General features: G+C 52.4%; 1 protein-coding gene across 2 annotated transcripts in view; it reads right to left on the bottom strand.

Moving 5' to 3' along the window:
* Positions 1–20284, bottom strand: part of KAT2B (lysine acetyltransferase 2B) — a 92706-nt gene extending 72422 nt beyond the window's left edge. Inside the window, exon 1 of one of the 2 annotated variants that reach the window (XM_088835457.1) lies at positions 19910–20284. In XM_088835457.1, the coding sequence (XP_088691583.1) occupies positions 19910–20152 (243 nt within the window). In that variant the 5' untranslated portion in view covers positions 20153–20284. The remainder of the gene's footprint in view (positions 1–19909) is intronic. The other variant, XM_055417157.2, reaches the window with a different exon arrangement.
* Between the last annotated feature and the right edge of the window lie 2560 nt (positions 20285–22844).

The raw sequence follows: 22844 nt of genomic DNA, 5'->3' as shown, positions 1-22844 counted from the left end.
GCAGACGGCGGCACGCAGACGGCGGCACGCAGACGATCAGCTCACGAGGCCCGGCTGCGGGCGGGCTCCCTGCGTTTGGAGGCCGGGGGGCGACGGGCCCAGGGAGAGGGCAAAGGAGGCGAGCCCCGAGCCTCGCCTGCTCCTCACGCCCCGTGTACTCACTCTTCAAACCCTGAGCACGCTCTGCGTGTCCCTCACATCACAAGCCTGGATGCTGAGACACCAGAACCCTCTCTTCACAGGAGATAAAGGCGCAGCCCAGTGGCGCTAGGCCTTAAGAGGCGCTGGAGTCACTGGAGAACTTCCGCAGAGAAGTAAAGCTGCGTCTGGGAGCGCGGGCAGCGCCAGAGGGCGGCAAGCATCCGTCTTCTCTAAACGAGTGATTAAATTCTCCCAGACAACCCAGTAGGAGGAGACTGGATCTTCACGCAGCAAAGACCCGGGATTGGGACCGTCCTTCAGGATATGCTTCCTCCGAGCCTGGAGGCGCGCAGAAGGCAGGGATGGAGCCAGCGGAGAGGGCAGGGGGAAGGCAGGACCGCGCCCGCCCGCCGCAGAGGCTGGCAGGAACCTGGGGAAAGCGGAGCGCGTCCGAGAGGACTCGGCCACTTCCCCCACGGCCCCCGGCACCTGCCCCCGACCAGCCCACAGCAGCGACGGAGCAAGGAATGTGTTTGCCAGCCAAGTGTTTCATCCTGGGCTGAGGTTGGCAGCCAGGCGGCAGGGGACAGCGCACATTATCAAAGCTCTGTTCAGGAGGGTGGGCCTGGAGTGATGTAAAGGCAATTTAAAATCTTCAGCATCTTCTAACTGTATGAACCTAGGGTAAATCCCTTAACCTTAAGCTTCCTAATCTATGAAAGGAGCACAAAATATCCATCCCACAAGACTGTTAGAGGCACTTAAGAAATGAAGGTAGGTAGGCGCTGAATGGATGGAAGTGGTAATGAAGACGCTGGTAACATGGTAGGAGAGCCCTGTTAGGTGAAAGATTAGCTTAAGACCAGAGCTCTGTAAGTTATGATCAACTTTGACAGTTAATACTTTAAAGCAAGGCCCTGAAGAGGATTCAAGCAACGAAAGTAGCTTGAAAATAAGATTGGTCAGCTTACAAACGAAAAGTGACGCTCCTCACGAACATGATCCGGCAATCCCATTCCTGGGCATGAATCTGGAGAAAACTAATTTCAAAGATACATGCAAACTAACACAATACTGTAAAGCAATTATCCTCTAACAAAAAAATGTTATTCCTAACTTAAAGTCACTTGCTCACTTGATATTAAACAACAAAAAAGATACACGCATCCCAACATTCACTCCAACACTATTTACAATAGCCAAGACATGGAAGCAATTTAAATGTCCATCGACAGAGGAATGGATAAAAGATGTGGTACATATGCACAATATAAACTGGAAGGGCTGGAGCTAGAGCTCCAATACTTTGGCCACCTGATGCTAAGAGCCGACTCACTGGAAAAGGCCCTGATACTGGAAAAGATTGAGGGCAGGAGAGACAAACAGTTGGATGGCATCACTGAGTCAATGGACATGGGTTTGGGTAAACTCTGGGAGTTGGTGATGGACAGGGAGGCCTGGCGTGCTGCAGTTCGTGGGGTCGCAGAGAGACAGACACGACTGACCAACAGAACAAAAACAAGCATACACGATGGAATATTACTCAGCCATAAAAAAGAATACCATTTGCAACAACACTGATAGACCTAGAGATTGTCATACTAAGTGAAGTAAGTCAGAGATAAATATCATATGATATCACTTACATGTGGAATCTAAAAAAAAGGTACAAATGAACTTATTTACAAAACAGAGTTACAGATGCAGACAGCAAACTTACTGTTACCAGCAGGGAAAGGGGGAGGGATAAACTGGGAGATTGGGATTGACATCTACACACACTACATATAAAACTAACTAATGAGCACCTACTGTATAGCACAGGGATCTCCACTCAATACCTTCTAATGACTATATGGGGAAAGAATCTTAAATGTGTGAAGATATATATATGTAACTGATTCACTTTGCTTACACCTAAAACTATTATTTATCGACTATACTTCAATTTTTTAATGGTTTAAAATGAGGCTAAATGTTTGTGCTGCCAAGGAACCTCCCAGGTCCTAGTGATGGCAGCAAGACAAACCCACAGAGTAACACGGAGCACGATTTGATGTATGTTTGTTAAATGCATAAGCAACTGCAAATGTAGGAATGTGGATATACAGAGGACCTAGAAAGATACACACTTTGGCGGGAGTGAAAGTCGGGGAGAGGAAGGGACATTCCCTTTATATTCTGTATTCTTATCTGGAGTTCATATTCATGGGTTGATTGCTAAGTTTCTTTAACATTGATTCCTCTGAAGGAAAAAACGTGATTCCAGAGATTCCAACAACAGTAACAGGCTCAGTACACAGAGAGAGGGTGGAAACCACATCCTCATCATAAACCACATGCAAGAGTTCCAGGATCCAACACCCTTGTCCCTGTGGCGCTGCTTATAAGCCCCTCCCCTCACTGAGGTTCAAGCCAAGACAGGAACAAGCTTCCAGTTTTTGGAGAAAAGGATATGGATTTTCAGAGATAAAAGTCTTAACCTTATGACTGCAACAGATTTAGAGCCGGGAAGTTAAAAATCGATGCCTCGTCTTGTCTTAATATGACAGAAGACTACCGAGTTCTTGGGGGCGAAGGTCATGAACCTCACAGCAGGGAGAGTCCTCCCAAGACCCTTGCATTCCCCCTACTCAATAAAGGAAGGCTACACCCCCCAACATTGAAACCACTTGTGACAGGAGAGCTTAATAAACTGCACAACAAGAAACTCCGATGATGTAGAAGGTAACTGAATAAAGGGCTTCTCTCTCAAAAGTGGCTAACCCTGCTTCCTCTGAGTCTTGGGAACCCAGGAGCTTTACAAAGTAGGATTTTGTTTCTTTTGTTCAGAAGGACTGAGACTTTTCCCAAATAAACAGAAAAATTCCATGAAAACGAAGAGAAGGGTGGAGGGAGGGTGAGAAGGGAGGACAGGGAAACCCTGAAGAGGGAAAGCTGTGTCAGCCACGTGGCGGGCTCCAGACCGCTCTGCTGCCCGCAGGCAAGGCCAAGGTGAGGCGCATTGTCAGATCCACTCTGAATTCAGAGACTGGGTGTCAAAGGCCGGGAAAGAGTGCTAAACTATCTGATTAGGACTTCTTTTCTACTGATTCCATGTTATAATGGGCTTCCCTGGTGGCTCAGAGGTTAAAGCGTCTGCCTCCAATACGGGAGACCCGGCTTCGATCCCTGGGTCGGGAAGATCTCCTGGAGAAGGAAACGGTAACCCACTCCAGTATTCTTGCCTGGAGAATCCCATGGACGGAGAAGCCTGGTAGGCTACAGTCCACGGGGTCGCATAGAGTTGGACACGACTGAGCGACGGAACGGAATCGGAGGTAAAACATTAAAACTAATGAAAGTGTTTTCTTTCCATTTTTTATGTGATGAATACTTGTCCCCCAAAGTTTATGACCACCTGGAACCTCACAAAGGGACCTTGTCTGGACACAGGATTACTTAAGGATCTTGAGACAAAATTAACCTAGTTTAGACTGGGCCTTAAAACCAATAAGTGGTATTTTTGTAAGAGAGAGGAGAGGGAGATCTGGACACCAAGTCACTCACACATAAGGAAGACGCCCTGTGGAGACAGGCTAAGACTGGAGAGGAGAATCCATAAAACCAAGAGGGAACTTCCCCTGTGGTTCAGGGGTTAACAACCCACCCTGCAATGCAGGGAACACGGGTCGACCCCTGGTCCTGGCCAAGGCTGCCAGGAGCCACCAGATGCTAGGAAGACCCAGGAAGGATCCTTCCCAGACCCTTCAGAGCCCTGCCCTGCCGACACCTTGATTTCAGACCTTTGGCCTCCAAAACTGAATTAAAGGAACTTCTTGATAATGTTTGTGATCATTTTTTTATGGCATTCCGAGAAAATTAATGCAAGTGGCATAAAATAGGTAAGAACCTGCTGTGTAACACAGGGAACTCCACTCAACACTCTGTAATGACCTACGTGGGAAAAGAATCTAAAACAGAGTGGATACATGTACACGCATAACTGATTCACTTTGCTGCACCCCAGACGCTAACACAACATTGTAAATCAACTCTAATAAACAGTTTAACAATACAAGTGGCCATTAGGAAATGTTAAGTCACAGACATGTGCTCACATTCTCTTCCTATGGACGCTGCTGCACTAGAGTTTAAAGGGAATTCACCCCTCCAAACCCAAGTCTTCACTTCGGAGCCTAACTGCTTAGGTACAGAAGAGTCCCCACATTTCTTAAATGCTTCTAAGTAATGAAAGGTATACCCAACTGAAATACCTGGAAGTCTCTGGATTTTGCTCACGTGTTTCTGGATTTTTCATGTTGGTGGGATAAGAAAAGTACTTCCTACATGTGCACAAATATCACAGGACACGCTGAACCCTAAGTGCACCGTATTTTTAATGTGTGCGGGACCTACGGCCCAGTTTACGAGAGAGGACGTACTAAGTCCTGAGAAAACACTCTGCATCACCCCTGATGCCAGCAGCGCATTTTCTGCCAAGCGCCCCAAGCTGCTGCTACCTGCCCTCTGCCTCGGCCTCCCTATCTCCCTTCCAGATGTTCCGGCCGCCACTGTTCTCTGAGATAAGAGGGCTCCCTTCAAAATACCTTAATTAGACCAGACGGCTGCTGGTTCGGGGAACTCCCAAGGGGGTTGGCCTTGCAGCTTCAACAAAGTATCAGCTGCAGGACAAGCTTGCAGGGAGTGACTGCCAAGCCAATTACTGCAGCAGCTACGACCCGGCATGGGGTGGGGGGTGGGGAGCTCATTCCCCAGGATGCAGAGCAGCAGCGCCAAGAGAGAAAAGGCCACCTCATTGCTGCGGACAAGCCAACGGCATAAAAATGGTCTCTGCCCCGGCAGGATCCAGGGTGAGAGGTCAGAGGATGCAGAAGCCAGGACAGAAGGAAGCAAAACTGGATAAACAAGTAACCGTGACCCAGATGGCAGGCAGACAGGGAGCGGGGTGCTCCAGGCCTGAAGAATCCTGGTTGGCACCCAGAGGAGCCGCAGCGGGAGCGCCAGGCCCTCCAGCAGGACGCTGTCAGGCTTAAAATGCGGAGAGTCGTGCTTGCTGGAGAAATTAACCCAGTGACAGGGAATGCCCCACAGCAAAAACATACAGACGGGATTAGGGAGTGAAACTGTGACTCCAGTGTTATGGCATGGGCTAAAACAGGCACTCGCATACACATTCCCGTCTCACCCTGTGTGAGAAAGGGATTTATTGCTCCCACTACTCAGAAGAGAAAACAGAAGCTCTAGACACCTCCCCGAGTTTGTTCAGTCTGACCTGCAGAAGCACCGAGTGTATTCAGGGCCTGTGGTTGTGTGCGCGTGTGTGTCTGTCTATTTTGCTACCTCTCTGTTCCAGGCTGGAAAAAAGCAAAACGTTCAAAGGTTGAGAACGAAAACCACAATGGGATACAACTTCTCTCCCACGAGGATGACTGCAATCAAAAGAGCAGGTAATTCGTCTGGTCATGAAAACACGAGTCCTCAGGCACTGTTGAAGGGCCTGTAACACGGAGCAGCTGCTTTGGAAAACAACTCAACAGTTTCATGAAAAGTTAAACTAACAGAAAACCCCCAAATAAACCCTCACATAGGTGGTCAAATGATCCTCTACAAGGGGGCCAAGACCATTCAATGGGAAAAGGGCAACCTTTTCGACAAATGGAAAAACTGAATATTCACATGCAAAAGAATGAAGTTGTTGTACTCTTACATCATATAGCAAAACTAACCTCAAATGGATTCAAGACTTAAAACAATGCAACTCTTAACAGAAAACATAAGGGAAAAACTTCTTGACATTAGACTTGTCAATGATTTCTTGGATTGGACACCAGAAGCATAGACAGCAACAACAAAAACACAACTTAATCAAAATGTAAAATTTCTGTGCCTCAAAAGAACACAGAGTGAAAAGCAGCCAAATCACAGAGACAAGGGGAGGTTGCCAGGAACAGGAACTGAAGCCGTGGGGAGCTGTTGTTCAGTGAGAACAGCTTCCGTTTGCAGGACAAGATTCAGCAGAGAGAGAGGATGGCCGTACAACAGAGTGAATCTCTCAACACTGCTGAACTTAAAAATGGTTAGGGTGATCAATTTTACGTGATATGTATTCTACCACAACTTAAAAAAATCATTTTCAGTAACATTATTCATATTAGCCAAAAAGTGAAAAGAACCCAAAGTCCATCAATCCATTCATAAAATGGGGCATACCTACTAGAATATGCCAGGGCAGAAAACAGTGACGTGATGATACAAGCTACCCAAGGAAGAGCTGCAAAACATTATGCAAGGAGCCAGTCACCAAAAAATCGCATATTATACATTTCAGTTATATAAATGTCCAGAAAAGGCAAACGTATAGAGGTGGAAAGTTGACTGGGCTTCCCTGGTGGCTCAGCGGTAAAGCAACTGCCTGCAGTGCAAGAGACCCGGGTTCGATCCCTGGGTTGGCAAGATCCACTGGAGGAGGGATGGCAACCCACTCCAGTAGTCTCGCCTGGAACATCCCATGGACAGAGAAAATCGACGGTAGTCTGGGCTGGAAGTGCACATGGGGTTGACTTCAAAAGGACACAAGGCCCTTTCTGGGGTAACGGAAACCTGGATTTTGGTGATAACTACACTACTCAGTTTCCTAAAATTACTGAATTGCACACTTAAAGCCAAAGGAATTTATGCCATGCAAATTATACCTCAATAAAGCTGTTGTTTAAAAGGGCAAGAACTTGCTATTAAATTCTATCTATTCAAATATGAGTCTTCTACAGTGTGTCCCAAAATTGCGGCTTATTTTCTCAAATACAAATGGAAGAACCTTAATAAGCTACATTAAAAACCATCAAAATAAAAAACCAGCCCCTGGGGGGGTCTCCATCACTGTCCTTTCTGATCAGGGAAAAAGCAAGCAAAAGAAGTCAGAGCATCCAGGTGGCCACGCCTATCAGAATCTACCCCAGCAAAGGAGAAATAACATGCGACAGAAATAAGTAAGCCGTTAAGTAGGCTGCCCTGTTTTCACAATGAGTGGAGAGGCAGAAACAATTAAGACGCGCTAATAATAAAGCCCTCTTGCTGGTGTTCCTGTCACTCACTGACACCTTTGACCTGCTGCCCTGAAGCTTTCTGGCTTGTTTGCAAATTCATTCTATCGGAATCCGAAATGGGTTTCTGCACACTGACTCCATTCCCCTCCTTAAACTACAGTAGAAAATGGAAGATGCAGCCTCAGGAGGGCAGGGGAAGGAGGGAGACTGACAATTTCTGAAAACGATTCCAAGAGAAGCAAGAGTGAGGTGGGGTTGGGAGGACTGGGGTGGGAGGGTCTAAGATTTTATTTGCCACCATTGTGAGCCATCTGAATTCTGCTCTTAACTGTAAGCATGTCTTTTTGGTTTTTTTCATCATGTATTTCTTTTGAAAAAATTTTTTTTCTTTCCTCCTATTTTAAAACAGCAACACCCAGGGTCTGCTGTATGAGCTGTGATTCTAATAAATGTTGTCTCTGGAAGTGAACCACTTTGGAAGCAGTTTCAACGATACTCGTGGGATTTGCAGCCGTGTTTCTCAAACTTTAATCTGCCCCCGAATTACCTCAGCAATCTTGTTAAAATGCAGATTCAGAATCAAGAAGGCCAGGGTGAGGCCCCAGAGTCTCATTTCTAAGAAGTGACATGAGGACCACACTTTGAGCAGCAAAACGTGAAGGTGGCCTCGGGGATGCGACTGTTAAAACCTGTCTTCTCCCTGATTAACCGGAGCTTTCCACACACTGAATTTAACCGGCTAAGCCATCCTTTCTGGGACACGAACTTTTTTTCTTTCCTCACTGGGTGATAATCCCTCTGGCTTACACAACTGCCCGTGGACGGCCCGCCGACAGCATAGAACTGTGACTGGAAGCCGGGGTCTTTAAGATTTGGGGGCTTTGAGCGCAGGTAAAAGGAAGTGGAAGTGGGGAGACAGTCTTCCCTCAGGAGATGGAATCTGCCGGGACTGAAGGTGAGAACTGGGGACCCGCTGGTGGTCAGCGGTTACATCTCCGGCCTCCCCTGCAGGGCGCGGCTTTGAGCCTGGGTTCGGGAACTGAGACCCCACGTGCAGCAGGGTACAGCCATAAAAAGGAAAAAAAGTGGAAGCAGAATTGGACGGAGAGAACCGACGGCCAGTGCGGCGCCGGGAAACGCAGGCGTCCCTGGAGACTTGGGGCAGGGCGCCTTCTGGTCTGGAAGCCACGTGGGACCAGGAACACGAGGGCTGAGGAGGTCCGGGTGCAGAGGGGAGAACTCAGCCCCGAGAAGCAAGCGCAGGGAGACCACCGGGGACAGACAGGGTCCGCACAGCGCCCGCAGACCCTCGGAGACGCGCCGACATCAGAGCAACGGAAAGCTCTGGGAGGAGACCCCGGGTCCGGAGGACGTCCCTGCGTCCAGGCTGCAGTCGAGTCGGTGCCTGACCAGACCTGGGCGAACCCAAGGCCCAGGCCCCCCTGACCCCCAGAGGCCGTCAGAACGGCCGGAGCCCTCATCGCAGCCAGCCCGCCCCCGGGCCCAACGCCAGCGGCGGCCCCCGGAGGGGCTCGGGAGGCTGCGGCCTGGAGCGCAGGGCCGCGGACGTTCCACGTGGGCTTCGAGGAGACCACCGAGGCGGCCGGCGCAGCCCCCAGCGCGGGCAAGGGCCCCTCGGGCTGCCGGCGGGCAGAGCCTGGGGGCCGCCCGCTGTCCGGGGGCCGCCCGCTGTCCGGGCGCCGCTCCCCGTGGGCTCGGCCTGGCAGCCGCACCGGCCGCAGAGCAGACCCCCACCCGGCTCCTCAGCCGGGTTCTCGAGGCCGCCCGCAGCCCCGGCACCCTGCCCACCGCGCTCGCCTACACCCGCGTGCCCAGCTCCCAGGGCACCCAGCTGCCCGCGAGGCCCCGTCCCAGGCCACCTGGCTCTCCTTCCGAAGCCTCTCCCGGGTCACTCTTCTCTCACCAGGCCCCGCAGACCCCCACCAGCGGCCGGAAGGAAAGGTCCCCTCCCCAGCTTGAGCACACGCCCGCCCTGCCCTGCACGGAACACGGGCTCCGCTCAAAGATGCCACCAGCAAAATCAGGCCTTCGGTCTGCCGCTCCCAAGGCGACTGTCGCCCGCATCGTCCTACCTGCCCACCCCAGGGCCCGCAGGACCCGCGAGTCCGCGCTCAGAGAGGCCTGCTTGCTGCACTCACCCGGCGGGCCAAGGAGCAAGCACCCCACACCAAAACCTCGACCTCCTCCTGGTGCAAAGGCTCTGTTAGCACGCGGATTCAGTGCGAAGCTTTCTGCCTGAAACACAAGACCTTCCATCAACTGCTCTCTTTACCCAGGGGACCCTATTTCCCACTGTTCCTGTTTCCCCACTTTTCCTTTGCCTCCAGTTGGGCAAGTCACCGGATTAGGATCAATAATTACCACTTAGCACTGGTTTTTTTTTCCCCAAGTTTAGCTGACTTACAATATTGTGTTCGTTTCAGGTATACAGCAAAGTAATTCAGTTATGCTGTGTGTGTATATATATATTTTCTGTTCTCTTCCGTAACAGGTTATCACAAGATACTGAATCCAGTTCCTTGTGCTAGACAGCAGGGCCTTGCTGTTCACCTGTTTTGTACACAGCAGTGTCTATTCGGTACACCCAGAATCCTAAGGTATCCACCCCCCACTCTTCGGACCGTAAGCTTGTTTTCTATTAGTCTGTTTCTGTTTTGTAAGTTCACTTGTACTATTTTAGCGTCCACGTGTAAGTGATACCATATGGTATTCATCTTACTTCACTTGGTAGGATAACCCCTAGATCCATCCATGCTGCGGCAAGTGACATTATTTCATCCATTTTAGGGCTAAGTAACAGCCCAATGTATATACACACCACACCTCTCTATCCATTTGTGGACACTTAGGTTTCATTAGCACTGCCTGTAACTGGAATAGTAGCTACCATTTGCTAACTACTTAGAATGCTCCATATATTACACACAGCTGCTAAATGAATCATCCCACTTTAACGTCACCCTTGACTCAGAATCACACCGTAACACGACCGTAGGGAGTTCTCAACTCTCACCCGTCTCAACGTTTCTCCCGCGGTCTCACCGTCTCAGTAAATGGATCCCTCGTCTCAGTTGCTCAGGCCAACAACCCCCACATCACACACAGTCACCTCTTTTCTTCACACGCCAGCATGCCCCCCAGTAACTCAAATCCTGTTGCTTCTAAACTCATAATACAGCCTCAAGCTGTCTCCTCACCTGGCCTCTGCCTTCGTCCAAGCCACCATACACTTAGACCCGGACTGTAATAACGTCCAATGGCCCTCTCTTTCTACTCTCTCTTACACACGTTATCCTTCTCAGAGCAGCCAAAGAGGATGCTTAAAATAAGCAGGTCTTCTCTGAAGATACTGGAAACAGGCCAGATCTATCAACAGGTAAGACAGATAAACCATAGTACATCCATACAGTGGAATATTTCTCAGTAAAAAGAAATAAACTACTGATGCATGCAGCAACATGAATGAACACCCAAAATCCTAAGCAGAGAGGAAAAAGAACAGTGTGTACCATGTGGGATCATCTATAAGAAATGCAGGAATATCAAAACTAACCTTCGGGGTCACAAAGAAGATCGGCGGTTGCTTCTGGGGGAACTTTCCAAGGTGACAAAAACGTTCTGGGTCTGCCTATGCATTTGTTGAAACTGCTCGCAAGTGGGAGATCAGATCATTTCGCCCTGTGAGGACGATCCTCTGGCAACCCAGCCCCCCCAGCCCAGCGGTCCCGGCTGCCTGTGACCCCGCCAAGCCCCCTGGGTCGGCGTCTCTGCAGCGGCCTCTCCCTAGGGCCCGGGGCCCCAGGCAGAGCTGGCTCCCTGCTGCCACTCAGGTCCAGGACGGCCCCCTCTTTGGAGAGGACTTTCCGGGCACACGTCTGGCGGAGCCGCCCAGGGAGCCTCGCCCACACTGTTTTCTGTCTTCACTCTGGGTGCGCAGCACTTAGCACTCTCTGCTGTTTTCTTGTTTACTGTCTGCTTCTGCCACCAGAAAGCAAGCTCTCCCAGAGCGAGCGCCCATCTGTCGCTGTGTCCCTGCATCTACGCCAGCGCCCGGTGCGTTCCAGGAGGGTTTGCCAGATGAATGGGGATGCTGGCAGGAACCCTCTCTCCGCTCGACAGCCCTGAGATCCGAGGCTTGTGGAGGGGGCAGGACCCTGACCTCCCCACAGACTCACAGCAAGAAAGCAGCACGTTGGGACCCCAGCCCACCCCGTCGTCCGGCCTGCCAGTGCTCACGGACACGTCCCTGGGAGGCGGTGGGGCAGGTGGTCCTGCAGGACACGCGAGGCCTGGCTGCCAGGACTCACATCGCTGTCTCAAAGTGCGCTGACCTTGGCTTCCCTGGCCTTCTGCCAGCCAGTTTCAACACCAGCTTGTTAGAGCCGATGCAAACTGGAGCAGCGGCCATCAGTCACTAGGACGTTAGGAATCACCCTGCACTTCCGGACTCTCCTGCGGACCACAGAAGCCTCCCAGGAGGCTGCCCAGGCCCAGTGTGGGTGGAGGCCAGCTCGATCGTGTGGACTTTATGGAAATGCCCCCACACCTTGTCCTGAGGTCACTGAAGAGACTACAGGAAACCTCCTAAGGTGAGGTGGTGTGTCACTCCAAGGGAATCGTCAGAGACATCATTCACGCTTTTTCTTCCAAAATAAATGCATTTGACTCCTGATTAAAAACATAATAAGTCCTGTGTCTTGGTCTCTGGGTACAAACAGAAGAGCAAATTAAAGAAAGCCTATTGTGTGGGGAGGAATAAATTGGGAGATTGGAATGGACATAAATACACTACCATGTGTAACACACATAACTAACAAGGACACACTGTGGGCTTCCCTGGTCACTCAGCTGGTAAAGAATCCACCTGCAATGTAGGAGAACCTGGGTTTGATCCCTGGCTTGGGAAGATCCCCTGGAGAAGGGAAAGACTACCCACTCCAGTATTCTGGCCCGGAGAATTCCGTGGAGTATAGTTCACGGGGTCCCAAAGAGTGGGACACGACCGAGTGACTCTCACTGTCACTCAAGGACATACTGTGCGGCACAGGGAACGTGCTATATGGGAAAGAAGCAAAACAGCGTGGTGATATGTGACCGATTCACTCTGCTGGAAACCTGAAACTAACTCAACACTGTGTACATCAACTACACTCCAGTAAGTTTAAAAAAAGAAAGCCTACCTGAGTGGCAATCGTCCTCCTAAGTTGCCCATGGAAACAAATGTTAAGTGAATATATAAATGGCATGGGGATAACACCCCTGTGTTATATATCTGCACACGCAAGACAAAAAGATGAAAACCCTGGTGTGTTAGCCCTATCAACTACAGAAAAGATTCCTTTATGGTCCATATGATTCCATTAAATAGTAAGCTTATCTTCAACATTTAACACGGGTTTTCAAGGATGAGTTGTTTGGGAAAACCAGAGGCTGTACAGTAATTGAGCTGCCTCACTGCCGCTCCTGGGGAGGACAAGGCCCCTAGTGGCCTCAGCAGTTCGGGAGACTGGGTGGGTGTGAACCAGGAGGAACCATCTCTGTGCTGCGTGTCCACCCCCTGGGCCATTAACACGGAGGTGTCAGCGTCCACTGGAGCCTCTGGACCGGACTTCAGCCAGTCTTCTAGGAACCTGGCCACCGCACGCAATATGCACAGCTCTGCGTGGCTTACAGGACACAGTGTACAGCTCAGTCTCCTTCCGGAGCCAAGGCAGGTGACAGCAGGTCTTGGCATGACATTCACAGGCAAGGGCTCCCCAAGAGGCTGCAGGGAGGAGGAAGGCCACAGGCTGCAGGATCCTCCTCTCATCCGACCCCCTCTCTATCTGCGCAGCTGGCACGCCTCCTAGATTTCCCGTCACATTCTTAAACTTGTGTAGATTCTTCCGGTACATCTGAAGATCAAATCCCCATCTTTTCTTTCAGAAGCCTAATCAGGGGACTTCCCCGGCGGTCCAGGGGTTAGGAGGCCGTGGTTTCACTGCTGGGAACCTGGGTTCAATCCCTGGTCAGGGAACTGAGAGCCCACAAACCACGCAGAGCAGTGCAGCCACAAAAAATTTTAAAAAAATAGAAAAGTTTCACAAGCCTAATTAAAATTCATCCTAGGAAGCTGTCCACATCCAATGACTTCCATTCTGTAAATGGTTAACCAATTTTAACTTGTTTTCTAGCTTAAAAACATAGGCTTTTACGAACTAGGGCTACAGCTGACAACACACACGCAGCCTATGGCTGCCACGTGGAGTGCCAGAGCCAAAGGCAAGGAGGTCACGCCATGTTGTGACTCCACTGATGTGACCTCCAAAGGAGGCAAAGCTAGTCTCTGGCATGAAGCATCAGAAAAAAGGGTGCCGGCGGTGGGGAGGGCGCACACGGGGCCTCCGTGGGGCTGGAGACGCTCCAGAGTCATCTGGGTGACAGCGGCACAGACGTGCAAATATGCAAAAGCGCACCCCCAATCCTCATACACACTGAAGATCTGAGCACTGCACCGGCTATGCAGCGCAAGTGGAGAAAGACTGTTTCTGTCTGGATTGTGCTGAAATTCTGCTGCGCGTGCAGTCTTATCTGGAGCTATTCTGGGACTCCTACTAAATTCCCGGGACCTGCGAGTCCTCACCTCTGCAGCCCATCTGGCACCTGGGACGGCCCGAGTTGATATCCCTTTCATCTCCCTTCCACAGGGAACTCTCTGGGGCCAGCGCGATGGCGCTCTTGATTGTCAGCTTTAAAACAATCTGGGGCATGCATCTGTCTGCCCCGGGCCAGTCATAAAGAACACTTACTCTGCTCGCTTTATGGCCTGCACGTCTCACTTAACTAGAGAAAGCCTTTGAACATCCTCTCAATAGGAGCAGAACATCAATGGGGGCAGGAGCACGCCTGCCTCGAACGCAGGCCCCTGGGAACCATCTGCAGGAAGGCGCCCTCCCGCCGGGGAGCGCCTGCGGAGGACGCGCGGGGGCGGCTCCCGCCTCCGCTCCCAGCCCCGCCAGTGAGACGGCCTCCCAGCCTTTCTGTTCCCCAGGTGGAAGCATCAGATGACATGCAGCAAAACGCTAGCTAGCGACAGAAGTGCTGATAGCAACGGAAACTTTTAAAAAAGCAAACAGACGTCTGCGGAATGCCTGTGTTCTAAGAAGGCTCGGAGACACTCGACAGTCTTGTCTTCGTGGTAAACCGACTAGGCGGCCCCTGCCTCCCACTCCACCCGCGAGGAGACTGGAAGGCAGGCAGGTGAGGCCTGCCCGGGGGCACCGGGCTGGGGGGCAGGCGGCCCTCCAGGTTCCCTTCAGGTCGCTGGGGGAAGGCTGGCCTGCAGTCCTGCACAGGCACTGCGGCAGATTCAAAGCGTGGCAGTCGGGTTCGAACTAGGAGACTGTCCAGAGCCGGAAACCTCTGACAACTCTTCCCGAACCTTCCTTTCAGGGTGGAAGAGACAACTCCGTCAGAAGCCACTGAGCCGCGGACACCCAGGCTTTACTGGCACTGAGCTGAGTATCCAGGTCTGTCATCTGAGAAGCAGATGTTCTGATTGTTCCAAGGTACCTGGAATGGAACTGCATGTTTCACCCGCCAACATTCCCTACGATGGTCAGACCCATGGATTTACAGAATTAAATGGACGCGGGATTAAATCCTGCCAGTGTGGACAGGTAACCAGGTTTAGATCTACTGAATGGCAAACACAGACACACCCAAGACCCACCAGCACGGCCTCACACAACACTATTTTTGCAAGCACAGGCTTCCAAAAACACAGCAGTCCCCAGCAGATTTTTGTGCTGCTTTGCCCTATAAACTACTTTTCTCAGTTACATAAAACTGCAAACTGTAATCCGAAGGCTTTGCAGGCTGGCATTTCAATCTTCTCTGAGAGTTTAGAAGGAAATAATTCAATTTGGTCATCTTTCTCACTTTCTGTATGGTGCCTGCCAAATGAAACATTCTGCCCGGGGGCTTGGTTCCACGGCACCCCCTTTTAGAGCAATGTGGCTAGAGGCTGAGTAGGTTTTTTTTGTTTCAAACATTTTACCTACCCACCTGGGTCTGCTGTAACAATACTGATCTGAAAATGTCTCCCAAAAGATACTTTCAATTGAGTTTCTGTTTGCAAACCAACAATCACCTGTAAAACATCACCTTAAAAGGGCGCCCACAGTGGGAAGTGGGGGTGGTGGTGACCAGACTTTTGGGGGGGTGGGAGGGATGGCAGAGTGATAACGCTGGACATGTTTACTCAAAAGCATCTGACTACACACAGTTGGTGAGTTTTATGGTCTATAAATTATACCAAAATAAAGCTGTTTAAAAATATGCCCAGGATTCACAAACGAGATTTTTTTCAGGTTGTGAGTGCTATTCAAATTAACATGAAAAGTATTCATTTTTCCCCCCTCCGCAAAGTTATGGTATTTGGGGGCAAATCAACGTTCTCCTGAGGCAGTTTCTCGGCTTCTGTACCGTTGTCTCGGGGGGCCGGGTCCCTGCAGCGGGTGGGGAGGGTCGGCCCGCACCACGGAATGTCACCAACACCCCGGGCCTGTTCACCAGCTGCCAGCAGGGCTGCCTCCCCCCATTACCTTCCCCAAAAATGTCCCCAGACTTTGCCAAACATCCCCTGGGGGGCACAAGAGCTCCTGGGTAAGAGCCGCTGCTCCAGATGCTGGAACAGCAATCTGCTCCCAGGAGGACGGACAAATGCAGACAGAGGCTTCCCGTGCTCCCTCAACTTCAAGACTGGTTCTCGCCACCCCCATTTGCCAGCGGCCCCGATACCTCAACGCAGGGAGCTTTCTCTCTCACAGCAGCACCTGTGCCTGTGCCCACTGCCTTTCACACCCAGGGCCCCTTCTAGATGACAAACCATTATTTTTTAAACGAAGACTAATTTTTTAGCCCTGTGCCCCCGTCGCTCTCTCAAGTATGGCTCTCAGCCTGGAATCCCATCAACTGCGTCCCCTGTGACTGCTCGGCGGCCCCTGACTGGGACCCTGAGCACAGCGCCAGGCAATTTCTTTTCTTGTTTTTGATAGTTTTTAGTGGAGTATTGTGGATTTACAGTGTTGCGTTAGTTTCAGATGTCCACCAACGTGAATCAGTTACATATACATACACCCACGCTTCCTCAGAGTTTTTCCCTGGAGGGAATCACAGATTGTTGAGGACGGTTTCTTGTGCTTATCTGATACTCAGCAGTGTGCACACGTCAACCCCAATCTCCCAATTTATCCCCCTCCCACAGCTTTTTCTCCTGGAAACCGTAAGTTTGTTTTCTACATCTGAAACTCTATTTCTGTTTCAGCACCAGGCAGGTTCATTTTGCCAGTTGTGGACCCAACAGTCTAAGGTTCCGGGAACATTCTGGGACCTTCTGTCTTTGAACTTCAGGGCTGAAGTCATGGTCTCCGTCTTAGAGATGAAGCAAGCCAGGTTCGGAGGGAAACTCCGTGACTGGTGCCCAAGGCCACACACGGGGCAAAGCTGAGACAGCAGACTAAGCCCCGTGTTCCTTCTCGACTCCCGCGTTTCCAGGGCCCCCTACTCTGAGCTGCTCAGAGGATGGCACCATGGACCACACACCTGCTGGCTCAGACACAGGAGCCCATTTGAAGCCCTCAGTGTCCCTGTGAGATGGGGGCTCCTAGGCCCACGTTGTAGACAAGGAAACAGAGTTAGGTACAGTCCGTGTCCAAGGCCACGCAATGGGGCCTGAAATGTGAACTCAGGGGGCTCTCGCCCACCACCCCCTCCAGTCTCCTCTTGTAGAGAAATGGCCTATTTCACTAGGAAGAGTCAGGTAATGGTTTTGGTTTTCCGGTACATAAATTACACTCTCATTCAAACAGATGTGGATTTGGGCTCCTTGTAACTTACTCGGGGCTCCTTGTATAACACTAAAAACCTAGTCCTATGCACATCTGTGAGAGTCCTGGAAATGCCCTATGTGAAAAATCGCCAATTCCTTCCACCCAGCTGTCAAGGAGTGGTCAGGCTACAATTTCACTACTGGTCTTCTAGCAGTTAATCATCTCGGTTTTTTCTAATTCATTCAGCCAGTCAATAACCACATCACTTAGGATCTATTCAGAGTGACAAACACATTATCAAATAATCACACAATTAAAAGTCAAGATAAAAGCACCAGGAAGAAGAAATAAGTACAGAGGGGATTCTGAAAATTTAGAACGGGAAGGCTGAATAGGGTTGTAAACGTGATGCAAGGAATCTGAGATTTGCAGTAAGAGCTGGGAGTTCGCTTGAAGGTGAGGGAAGAGGAGCTTTTGGTCCTGGTGAACAGTCTGTGCAAAGGCCCTGAGGCAGAAGGGAACCTTGCATGCACAGCCCTCAAAAGAGGACGGAGAGACAGCAGTGGCCAGCCCATGCGGGGTCTTGCGGTAAAGAGAAATTAAGGGTCAGCAGGGACAGAATATGGTCAGGCCTACATTTTTAACGATCACTCTGCCTGGGTCACCTGAGCGACCTCGGCCAGGACACAGTTCAAAGAACTCTACTCTGGATCCTGCAAAACAAGTTTGTTTCTTTTTCTTTTTTTCTCCGGGGTGTGGGGCCCCTCCCTGGCTAGGAACGAGTTCCCTTCTTTTTCTGTTTGTTTGTGAAGTTTAAAGGCCAGATCTTTTTTCAGGTCTGAGGCCTGTTTTCTTTCAATAGCTCCAACACCACCACCACCCCCTCCGCCGACCCCCAGGAACGTACTTGTCTCTTTCCAGAGAGATGTCACTTTTGCCGAGTGGCCGTTCAGTGACAGAAGGTAGGGGAATGTGTCCTGTGGGGTTTTCTTACATAAAAGGTACAGGCAAGCTCAGAAAAGAACACAGATGCTGGTCTCCTGCACCTCCTCACACTCAAGAACAGTTAACAAACAAACAAACAAACAAACAAAAAGCCCGAGATAATATTAAGATCCCTGGCCTCCCTCTTGGCCACACACACCTCCCCACCAACCTGGGGCCCTGGGGAGTGGACTCTCGGTCCCACTGGCCCAGCTCCAAGCTGTCCTAACTACTTTCAGTTTCTCCACTACAAGCAGCTGCAGCTCACCCCACCCTGCACCACTAAGAGTCCTCAGCACCCACTGACACTTCCTCCAGGAAGCTATTCCTACCCAACCCCTGCTCCAGTCCGTGAAGGCCCTGCTCTGAGCGCCAACAGCATTCTAAGATGGCAGGTTTTCTCAGATTCACTGTAACTGGTTCACCCACCACTTGCAGGCAAGGCCACGGACACATCCGGCCAGTACCCCAGAAGGACACATTCTGGGTGTCACTGTCCCAGCTAGCACAAGGCCTGGCACCCTGATGGGAATCCCTCTAACACTGAATGACCAACTAGACATGGACACTTGCAGCCTCCCAGGAGCAAGAGACCCTCGACGACACAGGTTTTCCCTTCCAACAGGTTTGGTTGTTAATGTGAAGGTAAAACACTCAAGTTACAAACTTTAGAAGGTGCTAGTTTCACTCATGGACATTCGAAAGGATTAAAAATATGAATGCAGGGCACAGATGCTCAAGGGTTTTAGACAGAACCAAAACTTCAGGCAAGTTAGGATGGCAGCAGGGTGAGAAGGAACCCGATTAAAAAACCAGACCAGAAACACGGAGCGGACAAGCGCCAGCCCGAGCCCGTCTGGTTCCGAACCCGCGGCCGCCGGGTACCTGGGCCCGTTCCCGGCCCGGCGCAGACCTGCCTTGCGCCCGCGGCTCCCCCACCTTGTTCTCAACTCATCTAGGCTCCCCCGGGTCCCTTCTAAGAAGCACTCTCCTCCTAGTTCACTTTTGCTCCTTCTGAAACACCAGCCTCGGGGCACCGCTGTCTCCCAGTTTCAGTAATCCGATGCCGTCCGGGTGGCACTGGGGTTTGCCCCTCGGGATGGGGCCTGTGAGCCGCCCAGAATCACACCACCTGAGAGCAGCGTCTCAGCCTCGTCCCAGCCCTTTGGCACCGAGTGAGTATGGAAGCGGCTCCCGGGAGATGCCCGCGCGCACTCAAGTCTGAGTGGATGCTACACCTGCCGTCAAGCCTGTACGGAACGGGGCAGGGTCTACCCAGGGCGTTGAGCCGCGCCGAGGGGAGCGCACCCAGGAGCCGAGAAGCCCCTGCGGACGCTGACGCCCCCTGGTCGGGGGACGCGCGCGCGCGGGGTTACCGACCCCGAGCGCCCGGCCTGGCCGCGTTTCTGCGGGGGGGCGCAGGGCCGGGACGCCCGTCCCCGCCCCGCCGTCACCCGCTCCAAGCCGAGCTGACAGCGGCCCCCGCGGCGGCGCCGCGTCCGGACGGGCAGGGGAGCGCGGGTGCTGTTTACAGCCGAGAGCCGGGGCGGCGTCCCGGCTGCACCAGTAACAGCACCGGGCGCCCGGCCGCCCGCACGCGCAGCGCCCCGGGCCCGCGAGCCCGCAGTCCGGGGTCGCGACCCGCTTCCACCCTGCTCCGCCCGGCGGGGCCGAGGGCCGAGGGGGGCGCGCGGGGCCCCGAGAGGGGCTCACCGAGACCCGCTCCGCTCCCGGAAGGCGCCTCCGGCGAGCTCCTACAGAGCAGCAGCGCCCCAGGGCAGCGCGGGCGCGGAGCAACTGCGCGGGAGCGGGGGTGGGCCTCTCGGGGTCGGCGCCCCCCGACGGGGCTCGGCCCGGGGCGGCTCCCCGGCCCGGGGGCGGGCGGGGACAGGGCGGCGCGCCTACCTTGCAGGCGGAGTACACCCCGAGTTTCTCCAGCTTCTTGGCCCGCGGGGCGGAGCGCAGCTGCGCCTTCTTCACGGCGATCCGGGCCGAGCCGCCGCCGCCCGGGCCCTCGGCCGCGCCCGCCGCCGCCCCCGCCGCGGCCGGCCCGCAGGAGCCCGCGCCCCCGGCCGCCGCGCCCGGGGGGCCCTGCGGGGGCGCGGGGGGCAGCGGGGGCGCCCCGGGGGGCCCGCCCGCCTCCGACATGCCTGCCCGGAGCGCAGCAGGCGCCGCGAGTCGGGGCCGCGGCCGCCGCCAGGGTCTCTGCCCGGCTCTGGGCGCCGGAGCGCGGGACCCCCGCCCGCCGCCCGCCGCCCGCCGCCCGCTGCCCGCCGCCGCCCGCCGCGCGCCGAGGCCGCAGCTGCTCGCGCAGGGAGGGGCCGGCGCCGCCCGCCGCCCGCCCGGGCCTCCTCCCCGCCGGCCTCCCCGCCCGCCCGCCCGGGCGCTCCTCCGCGCTCCTCCCCGCCCGCCCGGGGCTCCTCCCCGCTCCTCCGCGCTCCTCCCCGCCCTCCCGGGCGCTCCTCCCCCGCCCCGCCCCCGCGGCCTGCCCGCCCCCGCGCCCCAGACCCGCGCCCGCCGGGGCGAGGCCCGCCGGGGTTGGAGGTGGCGCGGAGGGAGGGGGCCCCGGGCACCTGCCGGCCGCCCCCAGCCAAGCCGTCCCCGCGGGGGCGCAAGCGGGAGAGACGCGCCCCGGCCGTCCCTCGGCTCCAGTCCACCCTCCCTCGGAGCCGGGCAACTTCCTCCACCCTAGCGGGAGCCCGAGAAAAAAAAAACATTTTTGAAAAGTACCCGTCCACGCTAATCCTTTTCTTTGTTGCTAATTCACCAAAATAAAGGCGTGATGTTTTGCGTGTCTCTTTGCAGTTCCTTTGCCTTCCAAGGTCTCTCTTTCAATCCAGAACGCTTCCAGCCTATAAGCGATCTCTGGATCCTGTCCGGCAGAGAAAGGGAAAGACAGTTAATCGATATTTTCTGACATTTTTGTTCGAAAGGGCTGGTTGTGGAAAGAACGGTCGTCCAAGAAACGCCGCGCGTAGGGAAACGAAACGCAGAGGGAGGGAAGTTGGCCGCTCGGGCTCACTCTCTGCAGGTGGGATTAGGACCGTACTCTTTTCTATATCCTTCTTTCTTGTAACGTTTAACAGTTTTCAAAACTGATATCACCAGCATGCATATTAACCATGAAAACAATTAGGCAGCATCCAAAAGAATGTGTTGATTCTGGCCTCAAACTTAAAAAAAAAAAAAGCTCAACTCAGCGTTTTCAACTTTGTTGAGACTGTTGCAAACTACCCTTCTCATGGTTGATGACAAGGAGGGTGGCGGTTAGTAATTCGGAGAATACGTTTCAGTTTTTTTCATTTGAAGGTTGTGCACTTTTGGTCGGCCTTTCCGAAGCAGCTTTTGAAAGCCCAGCGCTATATTTCAAGACCCTCCACAAGCGTCCTGCTTTTGTAACGGTCATAATTTTTACATAAAACGGGCCATTAATGTGCGTGTTATCAAATTCTTTGCATACTTTATAGCTCTCGCCGAACTCCAGCCAGAACGCTTGCAGGAATGTGCTTTTCCCTGGAATTATTCCCTTTCCCATCCCACTTTTTTCCAGATAATTTTCTCTAGCCTTTTTCTAGGTTCTCTCTGCTCTATTTTTAACACAGAGTGATATATAAAAATGAACTCTTTTTTTCCCTAAGTTTGTAAATCCAGTGACATTAGACGGCGCAAAAGGAAAGGGCCCCTCCCAACTTGAGCCCCAGCCGAAGGTCTGAAATGGTAGACTTTAGTTACATCAGGACAGTCTCAGCAGGATGTCTTAAAGGCTGCCATCCCAGGAGCAAAGTCCAACATCAAGATGTCAGCAGATATTGCAAGGAGCTTAGGTTCCACGTGGCGGCATTTGTCAAACTGATGGTCCCCTTGAGATCTGTGCATTTCACTGGATAAAAATATCCTTCATATATTAAAAAATTATAAATATTTTTTAATTAAAAAATCATAAATATTAAAGTCTAGTTGGTGGTTCTCCTGCTAAAAGTTTAGGGACACAGTGTCCTGATATACATGGTGTGCTTTAAGAATCATTAAAAAAAAGGTGGATTGATCTATCTGTGAATGGACAGGCAGGCAGATAGACAGATAGTTATATATGATCAAACCAATAGAGTGGAATGTTAAATCTAGACAGTAGGTATATGAGTGTTCACTGCAATTTTTAAATCTTCTCTGTACGTTTGAAATTTTCATCATAAAATAGTGGGGGGAACCCAGTATCAATATTTACTTGCCCATCACCTCTCCCTCCCGAGCTGTCCCCAGAAGCTCAGGAGGCAGGCTATTTCCAGGATGTTTTGGAGCAGAAGAAAATAACCTCATTTCAGCCTACCCTGAAAACCATCACTGTGCCAGTGGTGAATCGCTTGTGACATCCACTGAACATTATTTTTCATTATTTCCCCGCTCAGACCGCCCAGATGACATTCTGCCTTCGGCTGAAGGCCCACAGTGTCAAGGCCTGCTTCAAAATGTGTTGTACGCACCAGGCCGGACAGTTCAAGGGCAAAGGACCCAGGAGGCTTGCTGCGTCTCCATAATCAGGCGCTGTGAGCGTTTAGGAAGCACCCGGGTGCCGTCCTTTTTGAAGAGCGCACCAAGAAAATAAAAGGCAAGGTATTCAATTAGAAAGAATTCACAACTGTGAAAGGACCACGATCTAAATGGAAATCTCACGCCCCGGGGCCCTGAAAAGAAAGAAATGTTGAACTTAAGAACTGAGCCAGGGAGGGATTAGCCCGAAAGGCTGGTCCTGTAGACAGCCCCTTGCTTCCTGACCGGTAACAGCCAGAGAGTCCCTGCGGTCCCCGGGCTGCCGACCCCGCTTGACCGCGCCCCGCTCCCC

This window comes from Moschus berezovskii, chromosome 1, assembly GCF_049115385.1.
Source record: "Moschus berezovskii isolate FMDL1 chromosome 1, NW_MosBer_1.0, whole genome shotgun sequence".
NCBI classification, from domain to species: Eukaryota; Metazoa; Chordata; class Mammalia; order Artiodactyla; family Moschidae; genus Moschus; species Moschus berezovskii.
Note: the sequence above shows the minus strand (reverse complement) of the source record. Positions and strands in the feature narration are given on the sequence as shown.